This window comes from Impatiens glandulifera, chromosome 1 (assembly GCF_907164915.1).
Source record: "Impatiens glandulifera chromosome 1, dImpGla2.1, whole genome shotgun sequence".
Classification (NCBI taxonomy): Eukaryota; Viridiplantae; Streptophyta; class Magnoliopsida; order Ericales; family Balsaminaceae; genus Impatiens; species Impatiens glandulifera.
This window is the reverse complement of record NC_061862.1, coordinates 14213863-14235432: the sequence shown is the minus strand read 5'-3', so window position 1 is coordinate 14235432 and position 21570 is coordinate 14213863. Positions and strand designations below refer to the sequence as shown.

Here is a 21570-nt window from a genome sequence, read left to right as displayed (position 1 = left end):
GTGAAGAAGATCTAGGCATCGGCTAGATTGGAGATTTCCTTTGCTCTTAAATGATGACCTGGTTTGTTTGCCCATCTGGCATGCTGAACAAACCTTATCCTGGTTAAATACTATATCTGGGATGCCTTCAACTAATTTCTTACCACGAATGTAGTTTAAGGTTTTCATGTTTAGATGGTTTAGTCTTTTGTGCCATAGCCAGGTTTGATCAGTTTTAGCTATCATGCATATAGGGTGTTCTACTCTAGTTTTCCAGTCTACCTTGTAGATGTTACCTATCCTATTTCCGGTTAGTAGTACTATTCCTTGAGAGTTCTTAACTAAGCATGCATGTTTAAGGAATTCTACTGTGTATCCGGCATCACACATCTGACTAATGCTAAGTAAATTAAAACGTAGGTTTTCAACTAGAAGTACGTTGTCAATAGTTAGGTTACCATGGACAATCTTACCCTTGCCCACGGTTTTACCTTTAGAGTTGTCACCGAAAGTGATTGGAGCACCGGTTACTGATCTGATGTCGATTATCAAATTGCTATTTCCGGTCATGTGCCTGGAGCAACCACTGTCCAAGAACCATTCAGAGTTTCCTAGCCGTTTCTTTGGATCCTGCAAAAATTACATATTTACAACTATTTGGTACCCACATTTACTTGGGTCCACATGCGATTAGTCCCTTAGGTACCCAAACCTTGATAAATCGAACGGTCTTCTTTGCTAAAGTTTCAACTGTTCTCCTCACACTTGGTCTGGTGTATTTCGGTTTCCCTACAGATGACCTAAATGATGATGGTCTTTGGTTTGATGATCTATAGTTTGATCTACGTGGTTCAGGGAAGTCTTTCTTATATTTGAGGATTTCTGCTTTCCTTTTCTCAAGGTCAAGCCATGAATCGGTTGGGCCAACATAGTCATACTTTGTCTTTTCTTCCCTATAATACGCGGTCTCCTCTTCTTCAGCTGTACAGGTGCTCTTAAGGAATTTTATAAAGGGAAGGTTTCCTTTTGTAAGCTTTGCTTTCCATATGGATTTTCGGTTTTTAGATCTGTTCTCTGTGTATCCTAGGCCATTCTTACAACGTGGATGCCTGTATTCTTTATTCAGGTTCTTTACTATATCGCTAGATCTCCTATAGGCGGCCATCGTATACTGAAATCTGGCATTCTCTTTCTCGGTTAGTTCTCTAGTTGACTCACTAGGTTGTTCGATGTTAAGGTCTAATTCGGTTTCTAGGGTATGAATATCATCAGGTTGTATGGCTTCCGGTTCGGTTATGATGGGTACCTCTGGTTCTACTGGGATAGGTACTATGGAATCGGTTTTGACGTTGAGGTGCTTAGGTAACATGGTCAATAGGTTCTTATATTCTTCTACCATGTCATTCAATGCTTCATATAACTCATCTTTAGTAAATTCATCACAGGGAGAGTCAAATACCTGTTCCTCATTTTCCATGAGGCATGTGAGGTCATCGTCACTGTCACTGTGAGCCCATAGGCTTCCTCCATCATCGGCTATCAGTGCTTTCGGTACTTCACTTCCTTCACCGGTTTGTTGATAGTTGTTCCGGTTATTTTGGTAGTCTGGTTTCTGTGTATCTCTCCTTGGTTTCCTGCATTCCCACTTAAAATGTCCCATACAGTTACAGTTATAGCATCTTACATTGGATTTGTCACCATAGTAGTTGTTTGTCGGTTGGCTCCTTTTCATGAACCTCCCAAACTTCTGTGCAAGCATTGCCATGGCGTCCTCAGTAAACTGTTCGGCGGTTCTGATCGGTGCAGGTGCCGGAGTCGGTACCGGTGCAGATGTAGATATAGGAGCAGGAACAGGTGCGGCCGGTTCCGTAGATGTGAACAGTGCTCTGGTTGACGTTGAGGCCGAGACTTCCTCTTCAGTTCTGGAATTCATCTCGAACTCATATGCCTTAAGATCTTCGAATACATCGTATAATTTCATCTTGCGTAGGCTCTTTGATTCTCTCATGACCATCGTCTTTATATCCCAGGCACTTGGAAGAGACCTCAAAACCTTCATGATGACCTCTTTGTTGTCGTACTTCTTGCCCAGATTTGCCAACTCATCTAATACACCAGTGAACCGGTCACTGTATTCCTTCATAGTTTCCCCTGGTTTCATTTTGATGCTTTCAAACCTCTGTGTGGCCACCATTATTTTGTTCTCCTTTGTTCTTTCATTTCCCTCAAAGATCTGGATGACCGTGTTCCAAGTCTCCTTCGCGGTTTTGCAATCTCTGATCTTGCAGTATGTATTTCTGTCCACGCTGTTGGAGATCCGGTTTCTTGCATGGTTGTCCAGATTGTTCCTTCTCCTATCATCAGCTGTCCATTCTTTTCTGTCTTTATCAATGACTATCGGTCCTTCGGTTAGAACGAATTCCATTTCATCATCCAAGGTGACTAGATGTAGGTGCATGCGTGCCTTCCAGTTGGCAAAGTCATCACCTTCTAGCATTGGAGGCCTATCTTGATACATGTTTGCTTGAGTATTGAAACTAACTGCTCTGATACCAATTGTTAGGATCTAGGTCGCCGCTGGTGGACCGGGGGTTGGACCGGTTAGCGGTTCTCACTCGTAGGGTGGTGGTTAATCCTGTTAGAGATTAACACCGGGGTTTCAATACTACACAACTTGTCACAAACCCTTGAACTAGGTTCAAGCGCGGAAGAGGTTTGCTTTCAAGTTGAAGCGGTACACGTGTATGATAGGCGGAGTCGGTTTCGGATGATGAAGATTTGAAGGATGGTGGGTCGGTTTCGGCAATCTGGATACTTGGTGTGGTAAATGTAGATTCGGTTCTGAGTGATGTTGCTAGATTAGTCGGTTATGTAAAGAAGCCAACAGAAAGTAAATGACACAACAGATTTTATGGATGTTCGGAGATAAAACTCCTACGTCACCCCTTCCTCTCGAAACCGCGAGAAGGATATACACTAAGGAATACAAATACAATCCGATCGAGACTTATTTCCTGCTCGATAACACCCGTACAATTTACACCGAAATTGTAGAACAAATTCTAACTTTCAGCACTTAGGCTTTCTAGAATAGGACACTGTTATCACTTGTAGTAAATGCTGTCTTTGTAACTCTTAGTAACTGCCTTAATGTCTGCTTGATGTCCCGCGTTTACTCTTCTGCAACTGCCTCCTTTTATAGGTGAAATATGCCAACGGTCATATTTCAAAGCCTTGAATCTGATTGGCTGATCAGAGATGCAGTGATTCAGTGTCTCAGACCTGCGGTCTTCTCCTCAGACCTGACGGTCAATCTGAGACCTGGCATCCTGTTTCAGACCTGCCGGTCTGTAAAGCAAACCTGCCGGGTTTGTCTTTTACTTAATGTAGGCACTGTCTGCTTGGACAGTTGTCTGTACTTTGAAGATTTCCTTTCTGGCTTATCCCGAAGTAGAAGGATCCGGTAGTACTGTTTTCTGCAGCCTACAGTCTTTCCTCAGACTTGCATGGATATGGAAGTATTCAGTCTGTTCCTTTGGTATCATTCTCAACAGATACCCAAAGTGTCTTCTTGTGCAGGTCGGCCTCTTGACTTGGCCTAGGTTGGCCGCTTGACTTGGCCGAATATCTTTTGATAGTGAAGTGACCGGGCTTATTCCGGTTATGTTTGTCTTGAGGGTTGATCGGCTATTTGATGGATCTGGCTTTTAGGCTTTGGCCGATCCTTCCTCTGTGCGGTCACGTACCGAATACTCTTGATCGGTTTGGTAGCTTGACCGGTTCGGTTTCTTCAGTTGGTTTTCTTTTGTTCATCCGGTCCGGTTCCTTGTTCCTGCGTAGGAAGTTTGTTTAAGTTAGGTTTATTTGAACCGGTATGAATTTATCTAACAGTGGTTTTCCAGGAATGTTGGGCAGCATCGATTGTATGCATTGGAGGTGGAAAAATTGTCCAACCGCATGGAAAGGTATGTTCACTGGTCATTGTCACGAACCTACAATTATATTGGAAGCAGTGGCATCGTATGATTTGTGGATTTGGGATGCATTCTTTGGGCCACCAGGGTCACATAATGATATTAATGTCCTAGAACGATCTCATGTATTTTCTGAAATAACAAGTGGTGAGGGTTATCCCGTTGACTACTCTATCAATGGTCACAACTACAATATGGGGTATTATCTAGCTGATGGTATATATCCCCCATGGGCAACATTTGTCAAATCAATTCATTTACCTATGAATCGAAAGACCAAACATTTTACTGCTGCTCAAGAATCTGCAAGAAAAGACGTTGAACGCGCATTTGGTGTGCTCCAGGCTAGATTTGCAATTGTCCGTGGTCCAGCACGATATTTTGATCGTGACACACTTAATAAGATAATGATGGCATGTATTATTATGCATAATATGATCGTGGAGGACGAACGTGAACTTCATCCATAACCAGATATCTCTGAATATGAACAAATCTCTACAAGTCCTCTTGTTGCAGTCGTATCACGCACTCAAACTCCAGAACTTATGAATTTTATTCAATCGCTTCACAAAATCAGAGATAGAGCAGTGCATAACCAACTTCAAGAAGATCTAGTGGAACATCTATGGAATACATACAGCGAGTCATAAAAACTTCAAGAAGATCTAGTGGAGCATTTCAATTCTATTTCAAATTCTATTTCAGGCTTTCTTTCTATTGCTGTCATTTTCTCTCTTTTCTACTTCTTGAATTGATAGTCTTGGATTCACAACAAAGCTTACAACTAAGAGATGATAGAATTGAATAGACATAAGAGGATAAAATTGAATAGACATAACCATACTGCAAGAATTCCATAAACTTAAGTGGATGCAAACCTATAAATTTGATACTCTAAATAAGTCTTTTAAAATTCTACTACAACTAGAAGAGACAATAATTACTTTTATCACTACCCAAACCAGCCATATTACTTCATCCTTGCTAGTTTACAAAATGCATCCAAAAGTTGGGGTAGCTTAAATTTCATCAAAAGGCTACAAAATACACATCAATATAAGATAACAAAAAGTACTAGTTTAATTTTCTGGCTAGAATATCAGCTTGTAGTCTTGTAAAATATTCTCGTTGAACAACATTCTCCATCTTGCTTACATCAATCATCATAGTAGCAATATCTGATTTTTCTTGATCAGCGTCCATTTTAGCCTTTTGTATCTTTAAGTGTTGTTTGAAAATTTTCCACTTTGATTTCTTCATTCTTCATTTTTTCCTCTGTCCATTTGATAATAGCATTATCAAATTCAGATATATCAGCAGATTTACCTTTACCTCTTTTAGCTTCTTTCTTTGCTTTCTTTTGTCCCATTGGTCTCTCCAAATCAATAATATCATTACTAGTATTCTCTTCATCATCGCAATTAATTGTGTCACCTGAAGATACTTTTTTTTTTGTTGGTCCTTGTCGCATGTATTCGATCCACTTAGCATTAAATCTCAACTTATTCCAGCAGTTTTCTAATCGAAATGGAGTTTTTTGGATCTCATGGTAGATCTTTTTAGTCTCTTGAAGCTGAAAGATAAAAGAACACGATTCAAATAGATAAATAGAAATAATTTATACATTTAAAGAGCTAAGAATATTTCATTAACTGCCAAAATTATATACCACGTCTATGCCGGTATATCCAGATTTACGGAGACTTCCTTCTCGTTGTGTGTAATAGCCGCAAAACTTGTTTACAGCTTGTTGGATTGTACTCCATCGATTTGTAAGAGATTTGTCTGTCCGTGGCCCATACTTTGTATTTTCTATGGCTGCCTTATAATATGACCCTACTTTTCTCCAATATTGAATATTTGTTTGATCTGTCCCAATAATTGGATCAATACTTGTGTTAAGCCAATCTGAAACCAACACAAGGTCCTCCTCCGGAGAAAAGTTTTAGTTCGAATGGATTTTTTGCAAGGATCATCCGTCTCTAACTCTTTCAACTCAATAGGGATAATTTGACTATATGATAGCATAAGTTGAGAGTAATGATCATCACTAATCTGGGATTGATAGGGTTCACCATACACTTCACCATCTAGTCCTTTTGCCATATTTATAATTGGAAAAATACCATAAATATTGTTATTCATACCTAAATGTCAAAATACCTAAATGTCAAAAGTAAATGATTTCAAAAAGGAAATCAAACATTTTATAAACATTTAGAATCCAATTTTAAGTCAAACACAATAATATTAACAAAACTCATGAATTAACAAAACTCATGAATCTTCTTGTTTGTAAACCATTCTAGTACACTATGACACAAATAGGTGGTCAAACACAATAATCTCAAAAATACTCAATAATCTTTTTGTTCTTAATCGTTCTAGCACTATGAGAGATGAATCAAATTAAACAGATAAAATAAAAGTGAATGAAACAGAGAACAACGCAAACAATAACAATAATAAATGAAGAGTATAAGAAAAATTGTTAGAGAAAGGAAGATGAAATATTACGATGATGGGAGATGAATCAACAGGGAGATAAAATATTACCTGTGAGAGAACGGGAGATGAATTAATTCTTTGAGAGATAATGTTAAACATTAGTTATTGAGAGTTAATGTTGATGGCATTTTAGCGGGAGAAGGAACTCATTTGGCGGGATAGGAAGAGATGAAAGAGAAATAATAATATTTTATGTCTTGTCGATACTACAGTATAAATTAAATATGGAGAAAGACTGTTCATCATCTCCAAAATGATTTGAGGATACAGAACCTAATAAAGTCTAAATTCATTCATTTGTTGGTATTCTATCTTTATTTTAAAGATAGTGAATGATATACAGAATCTGGTACAACTGCCCTTAGGCCTTGTTCACTTGGGGTTATTTAAATAACCCAACCCACTCAAACATCTTTTCACTCCCCCTCTCATCAATCACATCACTCAATACATTACCCAAAATACTAAAATACCTTTTATTTTAAATTACTATTTATTATTTTATTATTATATATCAATACCCTTTAAGTAATTTTACCAAAAATATTCTCATTTCCTCAAAATCATCACCAATCATTACTCATTTTCCCCCTCTAGGTTATTAGTTATTACAATAACCCCAATCCGAACCGGGCATTAAATAATAAGTTTAAAGACTAAACATTTCTCTCAATAAATATAAGACTAACTGACGACTCTAAGATAAGACCAGTTAGATCGATTGCCACCTTAGGGCCAGACGGCCTACGACACAACACCTTTTAAGGGTAAAAAAAAATGTTTTTAAAAAATAAATACAATATATCACAACATAACATACAACTATATAAAAATCATTTTTATTAATTTTTTAATTATAATATAAAAATATTATATTTAATTAATCTAACATAAAATATACATAATAAAATAAAAGATAAGAATAATTTTATTTTTTTTAAAACATTCCAATTTTTAGTGCGATAACATTATATCCTTATCAAAGAGTAGGTATAATGTATGGCTCTAACAAAAATCATTTTTACATCATCGCAAAACATCAACTTTATTACTATGGACATGCATGTCGATTTTGGGATCTAAAGAATGTTTGAATGGCTTGGTACTTGCTGTGTTTATTTGTTTGTTTGTTTACACTTTTGTTTGATATGATTTTGGTTTGTTTTCTTCTTTATTTGTTTCCTTGCTTTATAATGTATATTTTTATGCCTCTAATTATTGTAATATTTGAATTGAAATGATTTACAAAAACATAAAATTACTTAGACCTCCAAAATTAATATTATTAATACAGGTTATTTGTGCAAAACTTCCATCTCCTGAGAAAGAGTGGTTTTATATAGTTTTTTAATAATATAATTATTAATTAAATGACTCAAAGTATATACTATGAAATTAAGTCAACAAGTTCATATCATGATGTTACATTTTTTAAGACTCTAATTTGGAATTAATGAAAATTTATTGTCTTCATCCACCAAATATATATAGTTTATTTAGATAATGATATTGTCCTAATCACAGATTCACACACCATATTATATAACTATTTTCTGATCATGATTTAAATATATTTAATTTTGATTATGATCGAAATTATTGTGTAATATTTAACTTAATTTAGTATAAGATTATTTTTTAATCAATAAATTTATAATTCTCTAATCTTTCAATATATACATTATTTTTCTCTATAACAACAAATATTATAATTTTAACAAACAAACATAAATATCATTTTTTTTCTCAATCATAAACTTTAATAAGTCTAATTTTTACACAAATCTAACATTAATGAAAATTTATCAAAGAAAAATAAAGAAAGAAGATAACAATAATTTAGCACTTGCCTATAATTATATATATTATTTATTCACTTTTATATATAATTAATCTTATCTTCTCAGAACCAATATTTAAGTGATGGAATAAAGTGGTTTAATTAAGTTCAAAAAGTTATCTTCAGAAAAAAGAGGAAAAAAAAAGGTCAGAAAGTGATAGGAAAGCATAGAAGATATCATATTGGCCCAATTAAAAATAGTTATGAAATTAGAACTGATCGTTCCTATTTGAATTTAAAATATTATCATTTATAACAAGTTATAAATCTAATCCATCATATATAAATGTATTTAGTACAACAAGTTTCTTCACCTTCTTGCTATTTCTTGGTGAAATTTGGGTAAAAGTTATATTCAATTAACCCATAACAATAGAAAAATACAATTTTGTTTTGTTATTTTAGGAGACGATATGGGGTCCATATTTTTAATAGATGTTATTATTAGTGTAAATATTTTATGAAAATTTATATTTTGAGTGCATATTATAAGAGTTATACAATTGTTGTTTTATTTTTATTTTGTAACCACTTGGCAATTGTTTCAAACAACTAATCTTATTTTTATTCAGTTTTGGGTGATATAATCTGATATGTTTATGCTAATTTAAGTCATTGATTGACAGATTTTCCTAATTTTCAAATTTGTAGTAACAATTTAACTAAGTTGGCATATAACCACTTGTTTCAAAATCTGTCCCTAGTCTCTCTCTCAATTAATGCTTTAATTTGTTCACATGTTATAATCACACCATGGAAAATTATCAAAAACAATAAATAAATTATAATTTCAACTCATATGAATAGTGTACTTCCTACAATAAATATGATAATCATCATACCAAGTACCACCACTTGCCAAACAATCAATTGAAATTTTAGAAGTTAAATAATAAGAATGAAATGAAAAATAAGAACAAATAATTAATACAATAATTATTTATTGTATTTTATAGACTTGGTCAAATATGAACTTAGCTGAGTTTCATAAATAGTAAAGATAAATAGCTTTCTAAAGAAAAATAAGCCAAATAATTTAGAAAAAATATATACTCAACATGTAAATCAAGAAAAAATCGTTATTACTTAAAGATTTATAATCAAGATAAAAAAGGTTACAATCAAATAAATAACAACAATTAACATACCAGCCTAAAATAGAGAGAAACCTACTCTTATATATATATATATATATATTAAATTAAATTAAAGAGCGCTAAATAATTTGAGGATTCCAAAGTTTCGAAGAAATAAGAATACTTACTCGAACGCGAGCTTTAATTAGAGATTGGGACAAACAAACATGTGATTCATCACTCGCATTTGGAGCTCAACTTCTAATGATATCATTTCGTTGATTCTAATGTAACTGATGTCATCTTCTCAAAGTATCCTTCCAAAGATAATATTTTTCTGGTTCTGGTTCTCGAAGACATTCTTCTTCTAAGGCTCAACTCTATAAGAAATATAATACTACTAAATTTCTCTCAATTATGGGCACATTACCTTATTCTAACAACACCTTACTACCGACATAATTAACTAAAATCTTAATCTTTTGACAAAAAAAATTATTTAAACAACTATGATAGTAGATTAGGTAAGAAAATAAACATGGGGATGTATTACAAATAATAGAAAATATATATAATGAATGCATAGAGATCCCACATACTCACTAAAAAAAACATACATATTAAAGAAAAATAAAAAGAAAGAATCTAGACGTTGTCCATCACAAATTTTTTATTATTATTTTAATCTGCCCTTCTTTAGGGCAGAAATTATCAACCATAAAATAGAACCATCGTTACATAAATTCTCTATCTTTTACATGTATACATATATATTATTATTATTATACACTTACATTTAATTTGAAATGGGAAAATAAATATTAAAATTAAAAGAAAAGCAAAAAAAAAATGGCACCATGTGATGATCTATGGGCTGGTTGTCCTCGATCATTCATTCATTCATTAGAGGTGTCAAATTCCTTTTTTACCCTCGATTCAATCCCATAATAACTAACATACCACTTAACGAACTTCCTCACCCCTGTAGTCAAGTCGGTGGTAGGCTTATACCCAAAATCCCTATACGCCATGCTCACGTTAGCATGTGTATATGGAACGTCGCCGTTTCGTGGCATCTTGATTACATGTTTCTTCGCTTTTGTCCCCAATAAACTCTCCAAAATCTCCACCAATTTCCCCACCGGCACCGGCGACGTGTTTCCAAGGTTATAAATCCTCAGTTGTGCCGGACCTTTCTTCTTCCCGCCGCTGCCGGTGCTAGGTTTCGCTGTGTCCAATGCTCCTAAACACCCTTTAACGATATCATCTATGTATGTGAAATCACGGGCAACTGGTCTTCCATCTTGTGTTTCATAGACATTGATCGATTTTCCCTGCAATATGTTATGTATGTTTGTTAAAATTTGGTTTGATTTGATTTGATTTGATTGATGATGTTTTTTTTACCTGTAAGATGTCTTTTGTGAAGAAGAAATAAGCCATGTCCGGCCGTCCCCAGGGACCGTAGACAGTGAAGAAACGAAGTCCGGTGAGGGAGAGACCGTATATATGGTTATAAGTATGTGCAATTTCCTCGCCGGCTTTCTTTGTAGCTGCGTAAAGTGATGCAGGTTGATCAGTCCGATGATCTTCTGAAAATGGGTTTTGTTTATTCAAACCATAAACAGAACTAGACGAAGCCCAAACAATCGACGGTTGTGGATCGGCGGTTTTACAAACTTCAAGAAGGTTGATAAATCCGGCTATGTTCGATTTAACGTACGATTGAGGATTCTGCATCGCGTAACGCACTCCCGCCTGAGCAGCGAGATGAAGGACGTGGGTAAAAGGGACAATGTCGAATAGCTTGGTTAACAATTCAGCATCGTTAAGATCTCCATCGACTATAAAGATCTGATTTTTTAAAAGCATCTTTTGTCTAGCTCGTTTCAATGATGGGTCGTAGTAGGAATTGAAATTATCAAGACCCAGAACGCCATCGCCGCGTTTCTTAAGTGCAAGTGAGGAATGGGTGCCGACGAATCCTGCTGCGCCGGTGACGAGGACGGAGAACCCGTTCTGGCGGCGAGGGGTTGAGGATTGACGGACTTGTTTTTCCCAGGCGGCGCCGTTGCCGTAGAAGGCGGAGGAAAGGAAATTGTGGGTGGTGGTGTGGATATGATGGGTGTGATTGTTATCAGAAAGAGGTGGGTAATTGAGTGTGAAGTAGAAAAGTAAGATCAAAGCTACTAAGAGAGTTGATCTGAAGAGAAGTTTTGAAGAAGTGGATATGAGTTTTGTGCTATTGACTCGCCGGAGGTAACTGTTGTAGCGTTCGAGTTTTGTGGTTTTGCTGGTGTCCGGCGGGGACGCCATTGGTGTTGAATTGCTGTACATAATTGTATATTTGAAAAGAGATGAATTGTTTGTTAATAGAGCTGAGAGAGTTTCTGGAGCTCTGAAAATGGAAGTGTGTAGAGGTGGATATAAAAAGGAAGAAGAAGATAGAGAGAGAATCACTGTAGAGAGGAAAAGAAAGTGAAAGAGATGAAGTTGGTTTATGGAGAACACTGTAGTTTTCACTGGCACTTGAGGGTATTTTCGGTATAGAAAAAGATTAAATTTTATAAGCAAATTTTTTTTTTAAAGATGGTTCATGTAATTAGAGAAATTAAATTATTTAAAAAGAATAAAAAATGTTAACACTTTTATTTATTTAAAACTATCAAAATTCAAAACAATCTTTGATCTTCAGCATATGTACTAGAATGGATTAAGTTCAGTTTAAACTTGTCAGATTTAGAGAATAAGGGAATATTACATTGATTAGCGGTATCTTGTTACATATGTGAGTAATATTAAATTTTTATAAGGAAATGTTCATGTTATTATTATTATTATTATATATTATCATATAGTTGTAGAATCCCAAATGTATGATAATAAAAACCATGTATCAAACTTGTTTTAGCAACTGGTTTTAGAAAGATATTAAAAGCAAAAAATATAACATTAAACCTGGTATAAGATTATTCAGAATTTCTAGTACATCCCCTCATCAAGAAATCTAAGAAATTATTCATTCTCCTTCCATTCAATATTTTAATAAATTTTATTTTCGTTTATTCAATACTTTTTTAATAAAGTGGTGGTAATACGAGAAATAAAGTATGGTATATAAAACACATAAACATATGTCTTTAAAAATTATGGATTTGAATTTTTACCTCAAATTTTTTAGTATTAAAGTAGTCGGTGAATATCATTTCATCTTATATCTAGTGTGATAACATTTGAAAATAAATTAAACATATAAGAAGAAATTAATATTAATTTTTAATATAACTCTCTTTTCACCAAATAAATGATTTAATATAGGATGAGTACCCCTTTGGGGAGGATACCCTATCCTATTGGAACATCTTAAATTTAATTTATTTTTTTACAATTTGAGATCATAATCAATATTATTATAATATTTAATTAATTAAATTAAAATTATTATATTTTAATATAACATAAAATATAACAAAGTTAAATTAAAAAAATAGAGTATTTAATGTATACTTTATAAAAAAATATTATTTATAATAAAAAAATTGTATTAACAACAATTTAATTTATTTTTTTATTTGTGAAAATTCACTTATAATTGTAGAGATTTGAGTTCTTAATCTCTACCGTTCATCTATATGTCTCAAACTTTTTTTTATTGAAAACTTTATTTAACACTAAATTTAACCTAACTTTGAAAACAAAGCAAAAACAAAATCTGAATTTTCTTTTAATTGATGTTTTGGTCAATGGTACGGATATAAAATTCTAATTCCGTTGAACATTTTGAGCTTCATCAATATAAACAAACAAAATGAGACATTTATTTCCACTCGTTTACAGGTGGATGCACAAGAAAATGTAGACTAGGTTTGTTTACATTCTACTCATGAATAATTTCTTATATTTTAATATTTACTTGTTTTCTATCCATATCCAAATCCAAATATAAATATTTATATATATGTGCTAATTAATTAAACATTTTTTCCAATATATATCCATTTCTAACTATAAGGAGACAGTAAAATGACAGCTTTACAATTAGAGTAGTTATGGCAAATCACCGACCATGTGTCAAACACGTGTTGTTAGAGAACACCGCTTCATTAGTCTTTTTACTATATTTTTTTCATAAAAATTAAATATTTATATTTGTATTTTAATACTTTTAAAATAAAGTAAAATGTATTTGATTAATTGTACTATATTTAAAGCTTAAAGTATCCTTGATCTTAATTTAGTAAAAAAATATCACACTTTAAAAAAAATGATGATATTTAAATTAATCATATCAAACAATCCCCATGTCTCTTCCTTTGTTTGGAGTTTAACAAATCCCTAATCATATTTGCTTCTTTGTTAATTTAAATACACTTAAAGGGTTGTTTGTGAAGGGAATAAAAACAATAAATATTTATTTTTATACTTCATTTCTATTTAGGGACGGATCTAAAAATTCAAATTAGAGTGTACTTAAAAAAACAATGAGAAAATTATGGATAAAATGAGAGTGGATAAAAGTAAAAAAAAAATTTAAATAAAAATAGTATATTAAATTAAAAAAAATAAAAATTAAAGGATAATGTTAAATTTATACCGTAAAAAAATCGATATACGTAAAAAAATCGATATAGGTTTCCGTCTATAAATATGTAGATTCGCCCATGTTAAATTGTCTTATTATAGCACAATACTTGAAACCCTTAAAACCTTGATCTCATTATTTTAACATTTTGTAATGAAAAATTGAATTGAGGACAAAAGACATGTAAATTGATCTCTATAATGAGATAAAAATATGAATTAAATCTCAAATAAGAACTTAGATAGTATAATTAAAGAGGGTGGGACCAAAAAGGAGTTATTATTAGAGGTAACATGGCAAGAAAATAGAAATGAACGAGAAGCTTCTTTCTTTCATATAAATTGGTCCCACTCACACTTTGGGCTTAATATTTATTTTTGCTAACATTGCTTACAATTTTTTTTAAAAAAAATTGGTGTACTATTACATTATTTCAAAGAAAAATACTAGTATATAAAGAAGACTAAAATAATTCCTATATAAATATTATTTTCATTAATCATCACCATCAAAATATTAATATTTTTAAAAATAATTTTACTAAAATATTCCTATAAAATTAAAAAAAAGTTATTTAATTAGAGAAATGATTTGGGTAACGGAAATAACGAAAACAATAGCACAATCCGACGTGGTCTGCCACATTGTAGGAGAGTCTGGGAAATGAACAATGTTCGAGAGATTTTATTTATTTCTTTCTTCTGCCCAAGTGACAGGACGTCAGATTCGTGATCTTACTTTCGTTCTCAACTTCGTTGTCTCTTTTTCAATTTTTTATTTTAACAAATAATTAGACTATTTTTTTTTTATGTAATTGTATTCTCATAGTTAAACAATTTGAGCTACATTTTTTCATTTATTAAACTTATGGCATATGAATGGAGAAAGGAAACAATACAAAATAAATATTAAGATATTGACATTTGTTCTATTTAGTGGAAAAATTGGCTGTATTCTCAAAAACCTTTGTTTTCATGGGACCTTTTGTGGGTAGGATCTGTCTCTCTTGTCCCCTTAATATATATTTTGTAATTTCATAAATTTTATTTACCTTTTTTTTTCTTTAACCTATCTAATAATATTAAATATAAATAACTAAATAAAAAATGTATTGTATTGATAGGATGAAGATATGATGATCATCAATCACCTAACATTTGTTTTGTCACAACCTATAATTAAATATTTAAATTTGTTCAACAACTCAAACATTGTATATAAATAAATGTGTTTCCTTGTCTTCTTTTCTTTTGTTCTCTAGTAAGTAGTGAGGAGTACTTAGGAAATCAAATTAAAATGAAATCAAATTAAAATGAAATCAAATGTGGGTTTTCAAAGTATTTATTTAAATAAATTGACAACAACAATACAATTCCAAATCCCAAATTGAAAAAGAAAAAAGAGAAGAAGCTGACAGCTCTCTCTGGATCTAAAGAGTGAGTGTCGGCAGGAACCGGTTTGATTTTGGGTTATTTGAAAACTGAGTTTTTTAGATGTAGATAGATTATTAGGCCCACTCACATGCAAAGAGAATTGAGACTTCCCCATCAGATTTAGAGGTGGAGAAAATATGGATTTCATTTCATTGCAAAACAAATGCACATGTCTTAACCTAAATGATTAAGCTAGCAATACTTTCACTAATGTTTTTAGTGGGAATCGAACATGAATTTGATGATTAGAAACCGATTCTAAACAAGCATCTGTAGCAGCATGTTGAAGTTGTCCCCCCAAATTGTTCTTGATTTGAGTTTGCTGTAATCTAAATCAAGTTTGAATTGGGGGAATTGATTGAGCTTAATTGTGTGTTGAAAATTGATGATGGTGGTTGAACATTATTAATTTATGGATGGAGAAAGGAAACAATAAAATTACTAAGATATTGACATTTGTTCTGTTTTTAATGTTAGTGGCTGGCTGTACTATCAACAACACCCTTTGTTTTTTCACTGATCATTTTGTGGGTAAGATCTGTCCCCCTTTTCAAGACTTTGGTTTGGAGATTTATTGTATTTTCATTAAAAAAATATGAATCTTTCATCATCTACCAAAACCCATGAAGCTAGATTTATTGATTTGATAAATAAAAATAATGTATTGATGGGATATGAAGATAGTATGATAAGATTGGGAACAAAAATTCACTCCAATATAACTACATCGAGTTCTTGCTTTGTGCTGTCAACAGGATCTGGGAGTTCTTGCTTTTCGCTGTCAACAGGATCTGGGAGGTTCTTAAGCACCTGTAATCGAAACTAGGCTAAATAGTAAGGGTTCTAAACAAAGATTGACTCGTTTTAATTTAAAAAGATCATAAAACTATAAATTTCATGTTACCTGATATATATACCAAGAGACATATGCATCTGTAGCAGCATATTGAATCTGTTTCTTGGACAAAATATTAGCTGCCCAGTTACCAAGTCTTATTTTACCAGGCTTAGCAAGCTGCAATCAAATCAAATGGATAAAATATGTACAATAAATAGCCAGTCAATATGATTTTGCAAAGCATAAAACAGTACCCGTTTGCATATAAGCATTTCAGTTAGTGCAGATAAGCTCCAATTCTTTGTCTTACCACCAACAAGCTTTTGGTTGGCTATAAAAGACAGATCTTCCAAAGGTTGAACTGATGCATTGTGATCAGAAAATAGTTTAACAGCATCATTGGAAATACCAACTCCAACCTACATATCCAGATTATAAACCAAATAAATGTGAATCATTTCATGATTGTCTTTTAAATAAACACGGACCTTAACGAATGCAGGGTTTTCGAGAAGGGATTTCAAACAATGTGGAATTCCAGAATGGATAATATGCATAACATGGCATGAACTAGTGTCTGCACATATCTGCAAAACTGCAGCCTTACCAGGAGGAACACCTGTAGTAGAGTGTTTTCAAAGATGTGAATCAATAGGAAAGAATCTAGCTTTCTTAATAGGCTCAAGAAATTGAACATGATTGCTGCTGCACTTGCCTTTTTTAAATGTGGGTTTCCATTCAATGTCAAGACCAAGAACCACTACACCTGCTTCATTCTTTTTGGTTTCACAACTCTCTAAAAGCTCCAATGTAGCTTTCTCTACCTCAAAAAATGTTTTGCTGTATATGATGCGTCCTTTGAAATTAATGTCTGGATAGTTCATTGTTACCTTAGCTAGAACCACCAAGTAAAAGATAAGAGACTATCACAGGTCACAATCCAAATCCAAAAACAAGTAAAAACTACAATTTTATTCCAACCCAAATGAATTGGGCGTGAAGAGACGAATCTATGCTTTATAGAATTGTGAAAGTAAGAGCTGTACTTTGACAAGGTCGGTTATAGAGATCATAGAGTCGATTCTTGGAACAAGGCAATAGCTTGGAAGATTTCGGGGTTTCCACAAGCCTGCTTTTACTTTCAGAGATACCATCGTCTTTTTTTCTGGAAACTGAGACATCTGGTTGTAACCCAGCGATCGATCCTGGTAAACGGCGTCGAAGAACAGGACGGCAGTCATCGAGGACCTCGACGTGGCGGTTATTAGAGGGTGCGGAGGCTGAGGAGGAAGATGAAGCAGAACTTAATACGGCATCGATTGCGTTAATTTCTTGGTCGGTGAAAGGTCGATCCCAGTCTGGAAACATGGACGGATCTTGACACGACGAGTTTCGTTTTACTACTGTTTCCGTTTCGTTTACTTCTGATGAACAAGAGAGTGAATTGGGGTTTTATTTTATATATTCAAATTTCTTTAATTGTTTAGGTTGAAAAATTATCTGTTTTAACTATTTAGCGTCGGTAAATATATTAGCGACGCTATTATCCGACGGTATATCTAATTTAGTGTCAGTAAAGATCTTATTTTGTTGTATGGAGGATTTTCAAACCTTATAGGATGGACAAATGACCAATACTCTAAGCCCGGTTAAATTCGTTAATAGATACTTAAGCAAATAAACTTTTTTCAGATTTATACATCCATCAATACAAAGATTTTTGTTAGTGTTATAAACAAAGGACAAACCTAGAGAAAAGATTTTAAAAGTCTTAACTTGTAAATCTTGAGACGATAAAATCAAATTCTTGATCCTCGGGATGTCATTAGCAAAACTATTTATAAGATCTGGCTTTTGGCCTATGAAACCGTGGTCGTATAATCTATGAACATTAGTGAAGCGATTGGATGCTATGGTCTTGCTTTCATTCTAATCTAATAGCCCCAAAATTAAATTCACCAAATAAAAAAAAACATTCTCCCCATGTATGTGAAAAAGAGTGACGAAGTACTGAAGATTTATACTTCCATCAATAAAAACATTAACTAGTCTCGAGTTTTCTTAAATGATAAATATCCAACCAAACTATAGTATTCAAGTGTATGAAGAAAGTGTTAGAATAAAATAAAGATAAAACTTGTAGACTTAGTCAAAAGCACGTTTCTATTATTATTAATTGTAGCTTGTGGGTAAGAGTTTATTAATTTATTATTTAGTTAATATTAGTTAGAGGTAATTGCTTAGTTGATTCATAATTTTTATTTATTTTCAGTTAGATGTAAAAGTTATTTAAAATTCAACCTGAATAAGTTTGTGAGTTTTCGTTGTGAACTTTTTTATTTGGTATCAGAATGGAAAAGTCACCCAAGTGTGAGAATATAAGCTAAGAGCTTGAGAGTGAAACATGAGTAAAGTGTAAGGTAAGACCGAGAGCTTGAGCGTAAACATGAGTGAAGTGTGAGGCAAAATCGCGAAAGAAATAAAAAAGAAATGCAAGATAATAGTGATTTAAGACCATCAATGACATTCACTACGAGCATGGGAGTGATCTGATGAAAAACTTATTTACATCTAAAGGATTGTGGAGTTTAGTGGAAACTAGAATTCCTGAGCCACCAAATAAAAAAGATCTCACTTCAATCCCGATTGAAGAATTGAAGAAGGATTGTAATGTAAAAAAATATCTATATAGTGTGATCGATCGGACGACATTTGAATATCAAGAATTATATTGGAAATGTTGTAAAACAAGATAGGAATATGAGACTAATCAAGATAAAAAGAGATGAAGTATTAACCAAGAAAACACGATAAATAACACAAGATTTACGCGGAAACCCAGGACGGAAAAAACCACATATAGAGGAAGAAAAATTCACTATGGTTAAAATAGAAAATTATGACTTACGGAGGAAGAATAATTGCAATATATTTTGTGTGTATTTACTGTGAATAAAACTTTAATTAAGACAATATATCTATAGATCATATAACTGGGCATAGTAGGCCCAATATCAAACAATTAAAATTTTATTTTATATTATTATATCGCGAGTTTAGGCTCAGGCCATGATCAAAATCCGTACGGGTCACCATAATCTAACAATCTCCACCTTGACACGGATCCAGTATGTCAAAAGAAAAAATTGATCTTCAAAATATAGAAAATAACCATAATAGACTCCACTCTCCACCTCTTCCAAAAGCCCTATGGGCTTCAACAACCAAGACCAACTAAGTTCAAGCAATGCTCAAACTTAGCAATTGAGAGCGTTTTCATTATATCACCAGGATTATCAACAATACTAATTTTACTCATATCAATATCACCAAGAACAATAACATCACGTACAAAATGATTTCGCACATTAATGTGTTTCGTCAGAAAAATATCATTTTGACTATCACAAAAGACTGTCGTCATCTGTAAATCCTTCTTGAATTCCCTGAATAAGTCTTTCAGCCAAATATCAATTTTACAAACTTTTGTAATGATCATTTATTCTACCTTAGTAGTAGACAACGCTACTACACTCTATAGGGTAGCTTTTCAACTAATCACAAAACCGCCAATACCAAAAACAAAACATGTGAACGATCTTATTCTATAGAGATCGTCAACATCTGAGTCGACATAACTGACAACTCATCTCTAGTCCTCCCAAAGTGTAGGTGAACGCCAATTGAACTTCTTAAATAACGTAAGATCCACCTAACCGCTCTCCAATACTCTTTACCTGGATTTTTCAGATATCTACTAATTGCACTTACTAAATATGTCAAATCTAATTGAGTACAAACCATTGCATACAAAACTAAACCAATTGCAATGAAATATGGAGCTCGTAAATATCCTCATTAGACTAAGGTGACATAGTTGAAGAGAGTTTAAAACGAGTTGATAATGGAGAACTCACAGGACTAACATAATAAATGTTGAATAGATAAAGGACTTTGAAGTAGACGCAACTATCAAAATCACTTATCTTGAAGTCATGAGTGGTTATAAAAGAGACAACTTGTATACACCGCCTTGGCAATTTCTTTAAGCCATAGAGAGATTCTTCAAATAACATATGTAGTCTTCTTGTTTTAAGACTGTAAATCCCTCAAGTTGATGCATATAGATGTCATCATCTTGATCTCCATATAGAAATATGGTCTTCACATCTAGTTGCTTAAGTTTCAAATTATACATTGTCACGATGTCAAATAATGCTCGAATTGAAGTATACTTCACAATCGAAGAAAACACGTCGGTAAAATTAATCCCTAGAATTTGATTGTAACATTTCGCAATCAGTCTCACTTTAAACCTTATATCTTTAATGTTAGGTGTACCTTCATTTATTTTATACACCCACTTACAACGAATAGTCTTCTTTCTAACGGATAATTTTACGAAGTTTCACATACCATTCTTATGAAGAGATTCCATCTCTTCTTGCATGATAATCATCCACTTATCAGAGTCATCACAAGTGACTACATTAGAATATGAAGAAGGTTCTTCTTAATCAATATCTTCTGCATCACTCAATGTATGAATAACCAAATCAGCTTCACCGAGTCTTCGAGGAGGTCTAACATCGCGTCTTGACATGTCAGTAGCAATAGAATATTGTGGTGGTGAATGCGATGGTGAAGTACCAGACAACTCTAGTGTAGCTGACGACAGTATTACAGGTTCAGATTATGATCTGCTCTTAAACTCCACATGTGTACTAGTTTCTTGTTGAATATTATTACTAGAAGTGCTAGATTCTTGTTGAACTTTATCACAAAAAGATATAGAGGATGTAGCATGTAACATAAGTGTTTCATCTCGACTAATTATTACTTTTTTTAGTTTTTGGACACCATAGTTGTTGAGTTATAGAGCTTACACTTATAATAAACTCTACATTGTTAATTAGAGTTTATTGGGTTTTCTTTTTTTGGTTTTGGGCTTGGGCCTGACCAAAGTTATTTAGGTTTATTACCTGAATGTTTAACCTATAAATATGTAATTATTAAGGGTTTACATTGAAGAATATAGAATTCTAGAGAGATAAAGTGTGAGGAGAATAACTCTGTACTCCTTCTTCTTCTTCATAGTGAAATCTGGTGGTGGCTGAAGTGGATGTAGCTCAATTTGAGTGAACCACTATAAATCTGTGTGTTCTTGTGTTTTTTACAGATTGTTTTCAAGCTGGTAGGATTTGGGAGATACAAATCCTAACAACTGGTATCAGAGCAGCTAGGCTAGATCTGAGCATTGGAAACAATGGCAAGTGAGAACAGTATAGGACATGGGATTGGAAGATTTGATGGGACAGATTATGCCTTCTAGAGAAT

General features: G+C 33.1%; 3 protein-coding genes across 3 annotated transcripts; 1 reads left to right on the top strand and 2 right to left on the bottom strand.

The window, feature by feature from the left end:
- Window positions 1-3883: 3883 nt before the first annotated feature.
- On the top strand, window positions 3884-4423 carry LOC124918693. The gene has a single exon (XM_047458736.1). The coding sequence runs from the start codon at window positions 3884-3886 to the stop codon at window positions 4421-4423; it is 540 nt and encodes a 179-aa protein (XP_047314692.1).
- Window positions 4424-10032: 5609 nt separating this feature from the next.
- Window positions 10033-11810, bottom strand: LOC124919674 (UDP-glucuronate 4-epimerase 6-like). The gene is made up of 2 exons (XM_047459983.1): window positions 10788-11810; window positions 10033-10714 (listed from the first exon to the last, which is right to left on the bottom strand). Exons 1-2 carry the CDS (start codon window positions 11715-11717, stop codon window positions 10277-10279), a joined length of 1368 nt encoding a protein of 455 aa, XP_047315939.1. The 5' UTR covers window positions 11718-11810; the 3' UTR covers window positions 10033-10276.
- Window positions 11811-16005: 4195 nt separating this feature from the next.
- LOC124921113 (Werner Syndrome-like exonuclease) lies at window positions 16006-17665 on the bottom strand. The gene is made up of 6 exons (XM_047461729.1): window positions 17280-17665; window positions 16949-17128; window positions 16722-16852; window positions 16488-16652; window positions 16300-16410; window positions 16006-16205 (listed from the first exon to the last, which is right to left on the bottom strand). The coding sequence occupies exons 1-6, from the start codon at window positions 17599-17601 to the stop codon at window positions 16104-16106; spliced, it is 1011 nt and encodes a 336-aa protein (XP_047317685.1). The 5' UTR covers window positions 17602-17665; the 3' UTR covers window positions 16006-16103.
- Window positions 17666-21570: the final 3905 nt, after the last annotated feature.

Excerpts from the sequence above, each read along its gene's own strand:
- LOC124921113 (XM_047461729.1), bottom strand. The coding sequence starts at position 17,601 with ATGTTTCCAGACTGGGATCGACCTTTCACCGACCAAGAAATTAACGCA. Across the intron at positions 16,411-16,487 it reads AAATGCTTATATGCAAACGG|CTTGCTAAGCCTGGTAAAAT; the intron begins GTACTGTTTTAT and ends ATTTGATTGCAG. Across the intron at positions 16,206-16,299 it reads TCTCTTGGTATATATATCAG|GTGCTTAAGAACCTCCCAGA; the intron begins GTAACATGAAAT and ends TTTCGATTACAG.
- LOC124918693 (XM_047458736.1), top strand. The coding sequence starts at position 3,884 with ATGTTGGGCAGCATCGATTGTATGCATTGGAGGTGGAAAAATTGTCCA.
- LOC124919674 (XM_047459983.1), bottom strand. The coding sequence starts at position 11,717 with ATGTACAGCAATTCAACACCAATGGCGTCCCCGCCGGACACCAGCAAA. Across the intron at positions 10,715-10,787 it reads TCACAAAAGACATCTTACAG|GGAAAATCGATCAATGTCTA; the intron begins GTAAAAAAAACA and ends AACATATTGCAG.